Below are 16336 nucleotides of genomic sequence, written 5' to 3'. Positions count from 1 at the left end.
TACTAACCTTATTAAAACATATAGGCCTATGGGCTAGGCTACATGAGGTGTGATACTAACCTTATTAAAACATATAGGCCTATGGGCTAGGCTACATGAGGTGTGATACTAACCTTATTAAAACATATAGGCCTATGGGCTAGGCTACATGAGGTGTGGTACTAACCTTATTAAAACATATAGGCCTATGGGCTAGGCTACATGAGGTGTGATACTAACCTTATTAAAACATATAGGCCTATGGGCTAGGCTACATGAGGTGTGATACTAACCTTATTAAAACATATAGGACTATGGGCTAGGCTACATGAGGTGTGATACTAACCTTATTAAAACATATAGGACTATGGGCTAGGCTACATGAGGTGTGATACTAACCTTATTAAAACATATAGGACTATGGGCTAGGCTACATGAGGTGTGATACTAACCTTATTAAAACATATAGGACTATGGGCTAGGCTACATGAGGTGTGATACTAACCTTATTAAAACATATAGGACTATGGGCTAGGCTACATGAGGTGTGATACTAACCTTATTAAAACATATAGGACTATGGGCTAGGCTACATGAGGTGTGATACTAACCTTATTAAAACATATAGGCCTATGGGCTAGGCTACATGAGGTGTGATACTAACCTTATTAAAACATATAGGCCTATGGGCTAGGCTACATGAGGTGTGATACTAACCTTATTAAAACATATAGGACTATGGGCTAGGCTACATGAGGTGTGATACTAACCTTATTAAAACATATAGGACTATGGGCAGGGCTACATGAGGTGTGATACTAACCTTATTAAAACATATAGGCCTATGGGCTAGGCTACATGAGGTGTGATACTAACCTTATTAAAACATATAGGACTATGGGCTAGGCTACATGAGGTGTGATACTAACCTTATTAAAACATATAGGACTATGGGCTAGACTACATGAGGTGTGATACTAACCTTATTAAAACATATAGGACTATGGGCTAGGCTACATGAGGTGTGATACTAACCTTATTAAAACATATAGGACTATGGGCTAGGCTACATGAGGTGTGATACTAACCTTATTAAAACATATAGGACTATGGGCTAGGCTACATGAGGTGTGATACTAACCTTATTAAAACATATAGGACTATGGGCTAGGCTACATGAGGTGTGATACTAACCTTATTAAAACATATAGGACTATGGGCTAGGCTACATGAGGTGTGATACTAACCTTATTAAAACATATAGGACTATGGGCTAGGCTACATGAGGTGTGATACTAACCTTATTAAAACATATAGGACTATGGGCTAGGCTACATGAGGTGTGGTACTAACCTTATTAAAACATATAGGACTATGGGCTAGGCTACATGAGGTGTGGTACTAACCTTATTAAAACATATAGGACTATGGGCTAGGCTACATGAGGTGTGATACTAACCTTATTAAAACATATAGGACTATGGGCTAGGCTACATGAGGTGTGATACTAACCTTATTAAAACATATAGGACTATGGGCTAGGCTACATGAGGTGTGATACTAACCTTATTAAAACATATAGGGCTATGGGCTAGGCTACATGAGGTGTGATACTAACCTTATTAAAACATATAGGACTATGGACTAGGCTACATGAGGTGTGCGACTATGATTTGAAAAAGTCACAAATGAAAGGCATGCGCTGTTTCTTCCCTTATGCTGGGCATCATTCACAAGTGACTAATACTGTCACCCATCAGACTATTCTTGATTTAATCTGGTCTTTACATATACTAAATAATGTAAGTGTGAAATTCATTTTGATTTAGAATGGACCATTATTCTGCACCTGTATCAAAACAGAGGCAGCGGAAAAACATGTAATCTACGCACTTAAATAGCAAATGGAGGACACTATTCCCGTGGTTCATTTTCATGCCATCCTGTTGTAAAGAGAAGCAATGTGCTTAACTTCTTTGGGATAGGGGGCGGTATTTTGACGTCCGGATGAAAAGCGTGCCCAAAGTAAACTGCCTGCTACTCAGGCCCAGAAGCTAGGATATGTATATAATTGGTGATAATGTCTATGAGTATAACAGAACTGAAATGGCAGGCGAAACCCAGAGGACAAACCATCCCCCCCAAAAAATGTTTTCATCCTACCACTGATTTCAATGGCTGGCACTTTTATAATAGGGCGAAATCCTCACAGATTGCAGTTCCTAGGGCTTCCACTAGATGTCAACAGTCTTTAGAAAGAGTTTCAGGCTGGTTTTTGGAAAAATGAGCCAGAAATTGTAGTTTTTCTAGGTGGCCACCATTTGGCTGTAGTGTTTCCAAGCGCATGGAAGAGAGCGCGTTTTGGTATTTTCTGCGGTAAAGACAATAACGATTCTCCGTCTTAAATTGTATTGTTTATTTGCGTATTAGGGTACCTAAGGTTTGATTATAAACGTTGATTGACTTGTTTGGATAAGTTTATTGGTAACGTTTGAAATTCATTTTGTATGCATTTTGAAGGAGGGAAACCGAGTGGATTATTGACTGAAGCGCGCCAGCTAAACTGAGTTTTATGGCTATAAAGAAGGACATTATCGAACAAAAAGACCATTGTGATGTAACTGGGACCTTTTGGAGTGCCAACAGAAGATCTTCAAAAGTAAGGCATTTACTATATCGCTATTTCTGACGTTCGTGTCGCAACTCCCTGGTTGAAGATGATTTGTTTTGCATTTGTGTGCTGGGCGCTGTCCTCAGATAATCGCATGGTTTGCTTTCGCCGTAAAGCCTTTTTGACAAGGCGGCTGGATTAACAACAAGTTAAGCTTTATTTCGATGTATTGCACTTGTGATTTCATGAAAGTCTAATATTTATAGTAATTTAATTTGAATTTGGCGCTCTGCAATTTCACTGGAAGTTTTCGAATTGGGACGCTAGCGTCCCACTGATCCGCAATAAGTTATTAGGCAAGTTTAGAAATAAATATAGTAGGTCTAGTCTGTAGAAAGCTGATGGGATCCTCCTCTTTTTAATAGAGGCCATCACTCTGTTTTCTCACACAATTGCATAGCCTATTGAAATATTGCCCAACATGAGCTCATGGGCTCTCATGAAGTGTTTGATTAGATTTTAAATTACATTTGTATTGATGTCAGAGTGATTAGAGGGACAACAGAGTGCTGAGGACCAGGCAGTTAGAAGGTTTGGTAGACTACTAATGACCATCAGCAGCATCAGAGCTTGGAGAAGCCTAATTACAGACTAAATGTTCACGTGGAATTTGACTACAGTCATGACTCGTGACCACCGGTGTGGAGGTAATATGGTCACTGTAACAGCCCTACTCTCCCCCCACATGCCCGTTGGTGCTGCGTGTTATGTTCGTCACTGTTTTTAGACCGGACACATTTTGCATTGAGTTTTTCCGTATGCTAATTTGTAACATTGAAGAAAAATTGAAAACCTTGAGGAAAAACCACATTGTGTTTATCCAGCAGTGTGTTCTATACACACATTCAGCATACGTCGATCAGCATATTTTGAAGGAGCTTAAAATCTGCGATTTCCTAGCTATCCTCCTGCAATATCTACTATAATAAACTGATGAGCCCCTCTGGAGTTCTGCCCAAGCAAGGCATTTGATTAGTTTGACGTGTCACTGATTTACAGCGGGTTACCACACCTATGTAGCTATTTCTCTACCATGGACTTCCCCAGGCTTCAAGTTTTGTTTAATTGGATACCTACCCAGCAGTGCAGCGAAGCAGGGCAGGTGTTGTGTCTTCAGACCCAGCTGTCTGGCAGCTTCAGAGAGCAGGTACTGGTGGGTGGTCAGGTTCTTGCCGTTCCAGGACAGTTTGAGGGCATGAGAGGAGAAGTAGGCGGGGACGTTGCAGAGGGCAAACTCTGAGTCCTGGGCGATCAGGCCGCAGAAACCAAAGTCTCTGTAGAGGGACAGCACCTCCTGGTGGTGGTCCTCCAACGTCTGGACAACCTGGATAATACAACAGAACATTACACACCTTAACCTTTCACCCTGACAGTAGTAGTGAATCCAGAGGTCAGTCAGTCTTCAGTCCAGTAGAGATTCTACAGATATCACATGATGAGTTTAGCTTAGTCTCTCGGTATCAGAGGCTCTAAACTATGTTTCATAGGTACACTGGTATAAATGTTTTAATTGATTGAGATATAAAATATTGGGATTATGAAATCTAGCTGCTTTTGAAGCTCATGTTGCACTCTAAAAAACTAATATTCAACCCTGTAAAGACATTTATTATAAAAGCGAAAATGTTGACAAAAACCTATCATTGAAATTACAAAGTCATTTACGTAACATTACATTTGTAATATTGTGTAAAAGCACTACTGTTGAAATGTATTACATTGAGAATTCAACAAAGTCATTTTAAGAGCATCAAGTTTGTGAATGATGACATGCAAGAGATCAGTCATTCAACCTTTAACTTCTCTAGGATAGGGGGCAGCATTTTCACGTTTGGATGAAAAGCATACCCAAATTCAACTGCCAGCTACTCATCCCCAGAAGATAAGATATGCATATTGTTAGTAGATTTGGATAGAAAACACTCTGAAGTTTCTAAAACTGTTTGAATCATGTCTGTGAGTATAACATAACTGATTTAGCAGGTGAAACCCCGAGGACAAACCATTCAGATTTTTTTTTTTTTGGAGGTCACTCTCTTCAATGGATTTTCATTGGGAATCCATATTTCTAATTAACCTTCTTGCAGTTCCTACCGCTTCCACTGGATGTCAACAGTCTTTAGAAATTGGTTTTTAGGTTTAGGTTTTTTCCTTTGTGTAATGAAGAAGTACACCCATCTTGAACTAGGGTCACTGGAAGTGTCTTGTTTGTTAGAGGCGCATGACCATTAGGCTAGCTACAGTTTGTTTTAATCCTGTATTGAACACAGATCATCCCGTCTTTAATTTTATCGATTATTTACGTAAAAAAATACCTAAAGTTGTATTACAAAAGTAGTTTGAAATGTTTTGGCAAAGTTTACAGGTAACTTTTGAGATATTTTGTAGTCACGTTTCGCAATTTGGAACCAGTGTTTTTCTGTATCAAACGAGCCAAATAAATGGACATTTTGGATATATATCGACGGAATTAATCGAACAAAAATACAATTTGTGATGTTTATGGGACATATTGGAGTGCCAACAACAGAAGCTCGTCAAAGGTAAGGCATGAATTATATTTTTATTTCTGCGTTTTGTGTCGCGCCTGCAGGGTTGAAATATGCCTCTCTTTGTTTACTCTGTTGCTATCCTCAGAAAATAGCATTGTTTGCTTTCGCAGAAAAGCCTGACATGTTGGCTGGGTTCACAAATAGTGTAGCTTTAATTTGGTATCTTTCATGTGTGATTTAATGAAAGTTAGATTTTTATAGTAATTTATAAACACCATAGTGCCCTGAAAGCTCATCACTAAGCTAAGGACCCTTGGACTAAACACCCTCTGCAACTGGATTCTCGGTACATCGTGCAGACAGGAATAAAAAAACTCTCCAGGAAGAATGAGCCCGGTGTGATTGTGGTAATGTACAGGAATCAAGTCCTTTTGTTAACCTATCTCAAGACCATCATACTGTTAAATAGCCATCACTAGTTGGCCTCCACCCAGTACCCTGCCCTGAAGTCACTAGCCAGCTACCACCCGGTTTCCCTGCACCTTAGAGCTGCTGTACATAGACATGGAACACTGGTGAATTCAATCATATTTACCGAATGCTTTAAATTTCATATGTAAATACAGTATATAGTCAAGGACAATCCTATTTAACTACTGCTGTACATACAAAGCATTAGGAAAGTTCAGTCCTTGACTTTTCTACATTTTGTTACGTTACAGACTTAATTCTATAATGGATTACATTTTTTTTTATTTATCTACACACAATACCCCATAATGACAAAGAAAAAAAAGAGGTTTAGAATTTTTTTGCTAATTTATTACAAATCCAAAAAATGAAATATCACATTTACATAAGTATTCAGACCCTTTAGCAGCGATTACAGCCTCAAGTCTCCTTTGTATGACGCCACAAGCTTGGCACACCTGTATTTGGGGGCGCTGCTGCACAGCTATTTTCAGGTCTCTCCAGAGATGTTCTTTCGCGTTCAAGTCCGGTCTCTTGCTGGGCCACTCAAGGACAGTGAGACTTGTCCTGAAGCCACTCCTGCATTGTCTTGGCTGTGTACTGAGGGTCGTGGTCCTGTTGGAAGCGGGACCTTCGCCACAGTCTGAGGTCCTGAGCGCTCTGGAGCAGGTTTTCATCAAGGATCTCTCTGTAGTTTGCGCCGTTCTTCTTTCCCTCGATCCCGACTGGCATTCAGGCCAAATAGTTCAATCTTGGTTTCATCAGACTAGAGAATCTTGTTTCTCATGGTCCAAGTCCCCTTTAGGTACCTTTTGGCAAATTCCAAGCAGGCTGTCATGTGCCTTTTACTGAGGAGTGGCTTCTGTCTGGGCACTACCATAAAGGCCTGATTGGTGGAGTGCTGCAGAGATGGTTGTCCTTCTGGAAGTTTCACCCATTTCCACAGAGGAACTCTGGAGCTCCGTCAGAATGACCATCGGGTTCTTGGTCACCTCCCTGACCAAGGCCCTTCTCTCCAATTGCTTGGTTTGGCCAGGCGGCCAGCTCTAGGAAGAGTATTGGTGGTTCCAAACTTCTTCCATTTAAGAAGCACTATGGACAATTCCTTCGACCTCATGGCCATTCCAAATAATGTCCAATCAATTCACCACAGGTGGACTCCAATCAAGTTGTAGAAACAGCAAGGATGATCAATGGAAACAGGATGCACCTGAGCTCAATTTGGAGTCTCAAGGTAAAGGGTCTCTATACTTACGTAAATAAGGTATGTATGTTTTTTATTTTTAATACATTTGCAAACATTCCTAAAAACCTGTTTTCGCTCTGTCATTATGGGCTTTTGTGTGTAGATTCAATTACTTTTTTCCCTCGTCAATTTTAGAACAAGGCTGTAACGTAAACAAAATGTGGGAAAAGGGAAGGGGTCTGAATACTTTCCGAATGCCCTGTAAATAAATACACCTATTAGCCATGTTATGACTGACTTGTGATCATCAGCTAGTTTGATTGTATTGACATTGCCAGCCTTAGTTACAATCGTTAGTTTTGGTCCAGAATATTGAGTCATTGAAACTAAAACGGTGCATCCTGAATGACGGCAACAAACAATGTAGCAGGCCAGCTGGGATTCATAACCTGATAGCAATATGTTTTGGACTAGCAAGAAATATATTGGTGAATTATATTAATCATGCTTTGAACTACATCCATCTATTCTGCCAATAATGTTTTAGTTTACGTCATGGAACATAAGTCAAATATAACCTATTTTGTAGCATAAACAGGGAATTTGATATTTGAGTGATATTATGACTGTCTTTTAAGACACTGTCAGTTCCACTTTAAACTTTAAGTCAACAGTTACTTTGTGTGCTAAATGTGAAATGTTTTTTGCAATGGGAAGTAATAGTTGTACATTCAGATTGGAAATGCTTAATGGTTGTGTTTTTGTATTCTTATGATTGGGACCTACTGGCTTATGTGACCTTATGGACTGATTATCCTTTAGTTCAACATCATGCTGTGTGTGACTGCTGTCCAGTGGTGTAGTGGTCCTTTAACATCATGCTGTGTGTGACTGCTGTCTCTCCATCAGCCCTATGCAGTGGAGAAGTGGTCCTTTAATATCATGCTGTGTGTGACTGCTGTCTCTCCATCAGCCCTATGTAGTGGTGTAGTGGTGGTTTAACATCATGCTGTGTGTGACTGCTGTCTCTCCATCAGCTCTATGCAGTGGAGTAGTGGTCCTTTAATATCATGCTGTGTGTGACTGCTGTCTTTCCATCAGCCCTATGTAGTGGTGGTTTAACATCATGCTGTGTGTGACTGCTGTCTCTCCATCAGCTCTATGCAGTGGAGTAGTGGTCCTTTAACATCATGCTGTGTGTGACTGCTGTCTCTCCATCAGCCCTATGTAGTGGAGTAGTGGTGTTTTAACATCATGCTGTGTGTGACTGCTGTCTCTCCATCAGCCCTATGTAGTGGTGTAGTGGTCCTTTAACATCATTCTGTGTGTGACTGCTGTCTTTCCATCAGTCCTATACAGTGGAGAAGTGGTGCTTCAACAAGCACAGCACTTACACAAATGACTGATTGGCTGAGAGAAATTGATACGAAGATTGTGGGGGCTGTTTTGTTAAGACTTCAGTGCAGCTTTTGACATTATTGATACGTCTGCTGCTGGAAAAACGTATATTTGTTATGGCTTTACACCCCCTGCTATAATGTGTTATGGCTTTACACCCCCTGCTATAATGTGGATAAAGAGATACCTGTCTAACAGAACACAGAGGGTGTTCCTTAATGGAAGCCTCTCCAACGTAATCCAGGTAGAATCAGGAATTCCCCAGGGCAGCTGCCTAGTCCCCTTACTTTATTCAATCTTTACTAACAACATGCTAACGACAGACACACTGGCTTTGAGTAAAAGGTTTGATACTATGTATCCAGATGACTCAACACTATACATGTCAGCTACCACAGCCACTGAAACACTTAAAAGGGCTGCAGTTAGTTTCAGAGTGGGTGGCAAGGAATAAGTTAGTCCTAAATATTTATAAAACTAAAAGCAAACTAAATCTTGTAATAAATAACGTGGAAATAGAGCAAGTTGAGGTGAATAAACTGCTTGGAATAACCCTGGATTGTAAACAGTCATGGTCAAAACATTTTGACACGACAGTAGCTAAGAGCTGGAGAAGTCTGTCCATAATAAAGCGCTGCTCTACCTTCTTAACTGCACTAACAAGGCAGGTCCTACAGGCCCTAGTTTTATCTCACCTGGACTACTGTTCAGTCGTGTGGTCAGGTGCCACAAAGAGGGACTTAGGAAAATTGCAATTGGCTCAGAACATGGCAGCACGGCTGGCCCTTGGATGTACACAGAGAGCTAATATTAATAATATGCATGTCAATCTCTCCTGGCTCAAAGTGGAGGAGAGATTGACTTCATCACTACTTGTATTTATGAGAGGTATTGACATGTTGAATGCACAGAGGTGTCTGTCTAAACTACTGGCACACAGCTCAGACACCCATGACTACCCCACAAGACATGCCACCAGAGGTCTCTTCAGTCCCCAAGTCCAGAACAGACTATGTGAGGTGCACAGTACTACATAGAGCCATGACTACATGGAACTCTATTCCACATCAGGTAACTGATGCAGCAGTAGAATCAGATTTATAAAACAGATAAAAATACATCTTATGGAACAGCGGGGACTGTGAAGAGACACACATAGGCACAGACACATGATAACATACGCACTACACACACATGGATTTTGTATTGTATGTGGTGGTAGTGGAGTATGGGCCTGAGGGCACACACTTAATGTGTTGTGAATGTATTGTAATGTTTTTAAAATTGTACAAACTTCCTTAATTTGCTGGACCCCAGGAAGAATAGCTTCTGCCTTGACAGGAACTAATGGGGATCCATAATAAACCCCAGGTAGAGTAGCTGCTGCCTTGGCAGGAACTAATGGGGATCCATAATAAACCCCCAGGAAGAGTAGCTGCTGTCTTGGCAGGAACTAATGGGGATCCATAATAAACTCCCAGGAAGAGTAGCTGCTGCCTTGGCAGGAACTAATGGGGATCCATAATAAACCCCAGGTAGAGTAGCTGCTGCCTTGGCAGGAACTAATGGGGATCCATAATAAACCCCCAGGAAGAGTAGCTCCTGTCTTGGCAGGAACTAATGGGGATCCATAATAAACCCCAGGAAGAGTAGCTGCTGCCTTGGCAGGAACTAATGGGGAACCATAATAAACCCCAGGAAGAGTAGCTGCTGCCTTGGCAGGAACTAATGGGGATCCATAATAAACCCCAGGAAGAGTAGCTGCTGCCTTGGCAGGAATTACTGGGGATCCATAATAAATACAAATCTGCTAAACATGTGTATGCGACCAATAACATTTAATTTGACGATTTCGGGATGATGGAGTTGATGTGTGCCATAACCAGCCTTTCAAAGCACTTCATGACTACAGATGTGAGTGCTACAGGGCAGTAGTCATTCTGGCAGGTAGCCTTAGAGTTTATGACTAGCTTGAGATGTGTGTGAATTACAGACTGAATGAATGTGAATATACCTGCCAGCTGCTCTGAGAACGCGCCCTGGAATAACATCCGGCCACGCGAGTGTCTGATTAAAAACCTCACTCACGTCAGCCTCAGAGCGAGATCACCCAGTCCCTTGGGTCAACGGGGGCTCCTTGTCGTAGCCTCAGAGTTGTCTGCGATAGCTTTGTCTTTTAGTTTAGCACCAGCCTCTGTGTTAATCAAGGGCTTTTGATTTAGGAAGCAGCGAAACTTCACTGTGGGGACAACGTCGCCGATTAATTTCCTAATGAAACTGGTCACCGGGGTGGTTTGCTCGTCAATGCTATCGGCAGAGTCCAGGGAACATATTCCACTCAGCGCTAGCAAAGCAGTCTTCTAGCATAGCTTCCGATTGGGATGACCATTTCTCAAAAGAGCGCGTCACGGGTACTTCCTGTTTGAGCTTCTGCTTGTAGACAGGAATATAGAGTCATGATCTGACTTGCCGAAGGGGGGGAAGAGGGAGGCCATTATACAGTGGCAAGATAAAGTATGTGACCACTTTGGAATTTCATTTCTGCATAAATTGGTCATCAAATTTGATCTGATCTTCATCTGGGTCACAACAATAGACAGTGTGCTTCAACTAATAACATACAGATTATTGTATTTTTCTTGTCTATATTGAAACATAATTTAAACATTCACAGTGCAGTGTGGAAGAAGTACATGAACCCTTGTATTTAATAACTGGTTGACCCTCCTTTGGCAGCAATAACCTCAACCAAACGTTTTCTGTAGTTGTGGATCAGACCTGCACAACGGTCAGGAGGAATTCCGGACCATTCCTCTTTACAAAACTGTTTCAGTTTAGCAATTTCTTGGGAAGTCTGGTGTGAACTTCTCTCTTGAGGTCATGCCACAGCATCTCATTTGGGTTGAGATCAGGACTCTGACTCCAGAAGACGTACTTCCAAAGGGTTCACATACTTTTTCTTGCCACTGTATGCTTGTGGGTAGAGCAGCAGTGGTCTAGGACTTCATTGCCCCTAGTGAAGAAGGAGACGTGTTGATGGAAGTCGGGAAACAATGAAACCTCCAGGTCCATACTGAGTTTAATCAGGAAGTGTATAGGAAATGTTGTTCCCACTGTGACTATTAAAACCTATCATAACCAGAAACCGTAGATAGATGGCAGCATTCACGCAGAACTGAAAGCGCGAACCACCACATTGAACCATGGCAACATGGCAGAATACAGTGGAGTTATTCCCTCCAAAAGGCAATCAAACAGGCAAAACATCAGTGTAGAGACAATGTGGAGTAGCAATAACAGCTCAGACACGAGACCTATGTGTCTACAGACAATCAATCACAGATTACAAAGGGAAAACCAGCTACATTGCGGACACCTGGACAATTGAAACACCTTCGCCTGCTTTGAGGATAACACACTGCCACCGAAGCGGCCCGCTACCAAGGACTGTGGGCTCTCCTTCTCCGTGGCCGACGTGAGTAACACATTTAAGCTTGTTAACCCTCGCAAGGCTGCCGGCCCGGGCAGCATCCCTTTCCGCGTCGTCAGAGCATGCGCAGAACAGCTGGCTGGAGTGTTTAAAGACATACTCAATCTCTCCCTATCCTAGTCTGCTATCTCCACATGCTTCAAGACGTCCACCATTGTTCCTGTACCCAAGAAAGCAAAGGTAATTTTACTAAATTACTATCGACCCGTAGCACTCCTGTCATCATGAAGTGCTTTGAGAGGCTCGTCAAGGATCATATCACCTCCACCTTACCTGACACCCTAGACCCACTTCAATTTGCTTACCGCCCCAATAGATCCACAGACAACGCAATTGCACTGCACACTGCCCTATCCCATCTGGACAAGAGGAATACCTATGTAAGAATGCTGTTCATTGACAATAGCTCAGCATTCAACATCATAGTGTCCTCCAAGCTCATCATTAAGCTTGGGGCCCTGGGTCTGAACCCCGCCTTGTGCAACAGGGTCCTGGGCCGCCCCCAGGTGGTGAAGGTAGGAAACACCACTTCGCTGATCCTCAACACAGGGGCCCCACAAGGGTGCGTGCTCAGCCCCCTCCTGTACACCCATGACTGCATGGACACGCACGCCTTCAACTCAATCATCAACTTTGCAGACGACACAACAGTAGTAGGCCTGACTACCAACAATGACGAGACAGCCTACAGGGAGGAGGTGAGGGCACTGGGAGTGTGGTGCAAGGAGAATAACCTCTCACTCAATGTCGACAAAACAAAGGAGCTGATCGTGGACTTCAGAAAACAGCAGAGGGAGCATGCCCCTATCCACATCGATGGGACCGCAGTGGAGCAGGTGGAAAGCTTCAAGTTCCTTGGTGTACACATCACTGACGATCTGAAATGGTCCACCCACAGACAGTGTGGTGAAGAAGGCACAACAGCACCTCTTCAACCTCAGGAGGCTGAAGAAATGTGGCTTGTCACCTAAAACTAGGGATGCACCGATATGGAATTTTTGCACGATACCGATATCTGATATTTTCCTTGCCCAAAAACCTGATACCGATATTTACAAAAGTTGAGTTTTTTTAAGCATTCTAGTACAGTTAAATTGTTTTTACCCACACACTGACGAAAATGTTATTTTGTTGGCATTTACGTAGGTCCCCATTACCAGTAAAACAATCAAAACCTATTTATTTCACTTACTTGCTGTGCTGTTTGGTTGTTTATTTGTTCAGTCTCATAAATGTTAAGCAGTGAAGTTTCAGCGGTCTATCCGTGGCCTCTCTTCCTCTGCACTGTCACTGTGTCCGTTTCCAGCTGTGTCACTGTCACTGTGTCCGTTTCCAGCTGTGTCACTGTCACTGTGTCCGTTTCCAGCTGTGTCACTGTCACTGTGTCCGTTTCCAGCTGTGTCACTGTCACTGTGTCCGTTTCCAGCTGTGTCACTGTCACTGTGTCCGTTTCCAGCTGTGTCACTGTCACTGTGTCCGTTTCCAGCTGTGTTACTGTCACTGTGTCCGTTTCCAGCTGTGTCACTGTCACTGTGTCCGTTTCCAGCTGTGTCACTGTCACTGTGTCCGTTTCCAGCTGTGTCACTGTCACTGTGTCCGTTTCCAGCTGTGGCACTGTCACTGTGTCCGTTTCCAGCTGTGTCACTGTCACTGTGTCCGTTTCCAGCTGTGTTACTGTCACTGTGTCCGTTTCCAGCTGTGTCACTGTCACTGTGTCCGTTTCCAGCTGTGTCACTGTCACTGTGTCCGTTTCCAGCTGTGTCACTGTCACTGTGTCCGTTTCCAGCTGTGGCACTGTCACTGTGTCCGTTTCCAGCTGTGTCACTGTCACTGTGTCCGTTTCCAGCTGTGTCACTGTCACTGTGTCCGTTTCCAGCTGTGTCACTGTCACTGTGTCCGTTTCCAGCTGTGTCACTGTCACTGTGTCCGTTTCCAGCTGTGTCTATCATTTCACATAAACCCTGTGTCTTGTCTGCATCGAAGTAGCGGTCCTTGTACCTAGCATCGAGCATGGTGGCGACACAGTAAAGAAGCTCAGAGAATGCCACCGAATCGCTTGTTCACAGCCTTGAGTACTTTTGCAAGTTTTAACCCCACGGTCTGTGTGGGCAGTTTTGTTGAGCAGGTGTTTCAATACCATGACAGAGGGTATCAGACGCAGTTGATGAGCTTATTTCTCCAGTCAGTTGTTCGAATGAAGCTAGGAGTGTGTTCATGTTTCCACGTTACAAACATGTTCTCAAATGCAATTGAAATGGCAGCAGCGGTATGAGAACCAGCACATTCTTGAGCATGCAATACGGCTTTCCTCAGTAGGAAATACTCGTCGACCCACTGTGCTGTCAGAATCAGCATGCAAGTGGGGATAGCATCGCTGGTCCAAATGTCAGTCGTGAAGCTAATAGCAGTGACGCCCATAGCAAGCAGCTCATAGAGTTTCAACAATACTGTGGAACTCCGGTAGGGCAACATCGGAAAATTAGCACCGGCAAAAGCCAACATCAACCACGACAGAGAATGGTTGATTGTCAAAGAGCAATGAATTCCATTATCTTGCCGTTAATGGATTTTGCCTTTGAGTTGTCTCGCTGAAATGTTCTTACCCTTTCAAATGACTGCTGGACTTGAACTTGGTTAGTTGGAAGTGTACACTTTGTAATTTCCTGCTTTTGTTCGGTGTAGCGCTGTATTTTTGTGTGGCGTCATTACGTCATCTACCTACGTTATACAGGTATGCACGTCAGCTTTGTCATTACCTCATCTACCTACGTTATACAGGTATGCACGTCAGCTTTGACATTACCTCATCTACCTACGTTATACAGGTATGCACGTCAGCTTTGACATTACCTCATCTACCTACGTTATACAGGTATGCACGTCAGCTTTGACATTACCTCATCTACCTACGTTATACAGGTATGCACGTCAGCTTTGACATTACCTCATCTACCTACGTTATACAGGTATGCACGTCAGCTTTGACATTACCTCATCTACCTACGTTATACAGGTATGCACGTCAGCTTTGACATTACCTCATCTACCTACGTTATACAGGTATGCACGTCAGCTTTGACATTACCTCATCTACCTACGTTATACAGGTATGCACGTCAGCTTTGACATTACCTCATCTACCTACGTTATACAGGTATGCACGTCAGCTTTGACATTACCTCATCTACCTACGTTATACAGGTATGCACGTCAGCTTTGACATTACCTCATCTACCTACGTTATACAGGTATGCACGTCAGCTTTGACATTACCTCATCTACCTACGTTATACAGGTATGCACGTCAGCTTTGACATTACCTCATCTACCTACGTTATACAGGTATGCACGTCAGCTTTGACATTACCTCATCTACCTACGTTATACAGGTATGCACGTCAGCTTTGACATTACCTCATCTACCTACGTTATACAGGTATGCACGTCAGCTTTGACATTACCTCATCTACCTACGTTATACAGGTATGCACGTCAGCTTTGACATTACCTCATCTACCTACGTTATACAGGTATGCACGTCAGCTTTGACATTACCTCATCTACCTACGTTATACAGGTATGCACGTCAGCTTTGACATTACCTCATCTACCTACGTTATACAGGTATGCACGTCAGCTTTGACATTACCTCATCTACCTACGTTATACAGGTATGCACGTCAGCTTTGACATTACCTCATCTACCTACGTTATACAGGTATGCACGTCAGCTTTGACATTACCTCATCTACCTACGTTATACAGGTATGCACGTCAGCTTTGACATTACCTCATCTACCTACGTTATACAGGTATGCACGTCAGCTTTGACATTACCTCATCTACCTACGTTATACAGGTATGCACGTCAGCTTTGACATTACCTCATCTACCTACGTTATACAGGTATGCACGTCAGCTTTGACATTACCTCATCTACCTACGTTATACAGGTATGCACGTCAGCTTTGACATTACCTCATCTACCTACGTTATACAGGTATGCACGTCAGCTTTGACATTACCTCATCTACCTACGTTATACAGGTATGCACGTCAGCTTTGACATTACCTCATCTACCTACGTTATACAGGTATGCACGTCAGCTTTGACATTACCTCATCTACCTACGTTATACAGGTATGCACGTCAGCTTTGACATTACCTCATCTACCTACGTTATACAGGTATGCACGTCAGCTTTGACATTACGTCATCTACCTACGTTATACAGGTATGCACGTCAGCTTTGACATTACCTCATCTACCTACGTTATACAGGTATGCACGTCAGCTTTGACATTACCTCATCTACCTACGTTATACAGGTATGCACGTCAGCTTTGACATTACCTCATCTACCTACGTTATACAGGTATGCACGTCAGCTTTGACATCGGTTTTGAACATCGGCGTTAAACTAGACATCGGTCTGATGCCGATGTTGGCATTTTTAGCTAACGTCGGCCGATTCCCATATGCTTACCGATATATTGTGCATCCCTACCTAAAACTCACAAACTTTTACAGATGCCCAATTGAGAGCATCCTGTCGGACTGTATCACCAGCCTGTACGGCAACTGCACCGCCCTCAACCGCAAGGCTCTCCAGAGGGTAGTGTGGTCTGCCCAACACATCACCATGGGC

At 42.9% G+C, this 16336-nt stretch overlaps 2 protein-coding genes across 3 annotated transcripts in view; both read right to left on the bottom strand.

Annotated features, from left to right (window-relative positions):
* LOC139557921 (zinc finger BED domain-containing protein 4) overlaps nucleotides 1-16336 on the bottom strand; it is a 385803-nt gene that overhangs the window by 252596 nt on the left and 116871 nt on the right. The gene's annotated exons all lie outside the window — the stretch shown is intronic.
* LOC139557919 (constitutive coactivator of PPAR-gamma-like protein 2) overlaps nucleotides 1-16336 on the bottom strand; it is a 62825-nt gene that overhangs the window by 42242 nt on the left and 4247 nt on the right. For both annotated transcript variants that reach the window (XM_071373262.1, XM_071373263.1), the window contains exon 2: nucleotides 3728-3974. In XM_071373262.1, coding sequence (XP_071229363.1) covers nucleotides 3728-3974 — 247 coding nt within the window. The remainder of the gene's footprint in view (nucleotides 1-3727; nucleotides 3975-16336) is intronic.

This window comes from Salvelinus alpinus, chromosome 28, assembly GCF_045679555.1.
Source record: "Salvelinus alpinus chromosome 28, SLU_Salpinus.1, whole genome shotgun sequence".
NCBI lineage: Eukaryota > Metazoa > Chordata > Actinopteri > Salmoniformes > Salmonidae > Salvelinus > Salvelinus alpinus.
The sequence above is the reverse complement of the archived record's forward strand: the minus strand, read 5'-3'. Positions and strand labels throughout refer to the sequence as shown.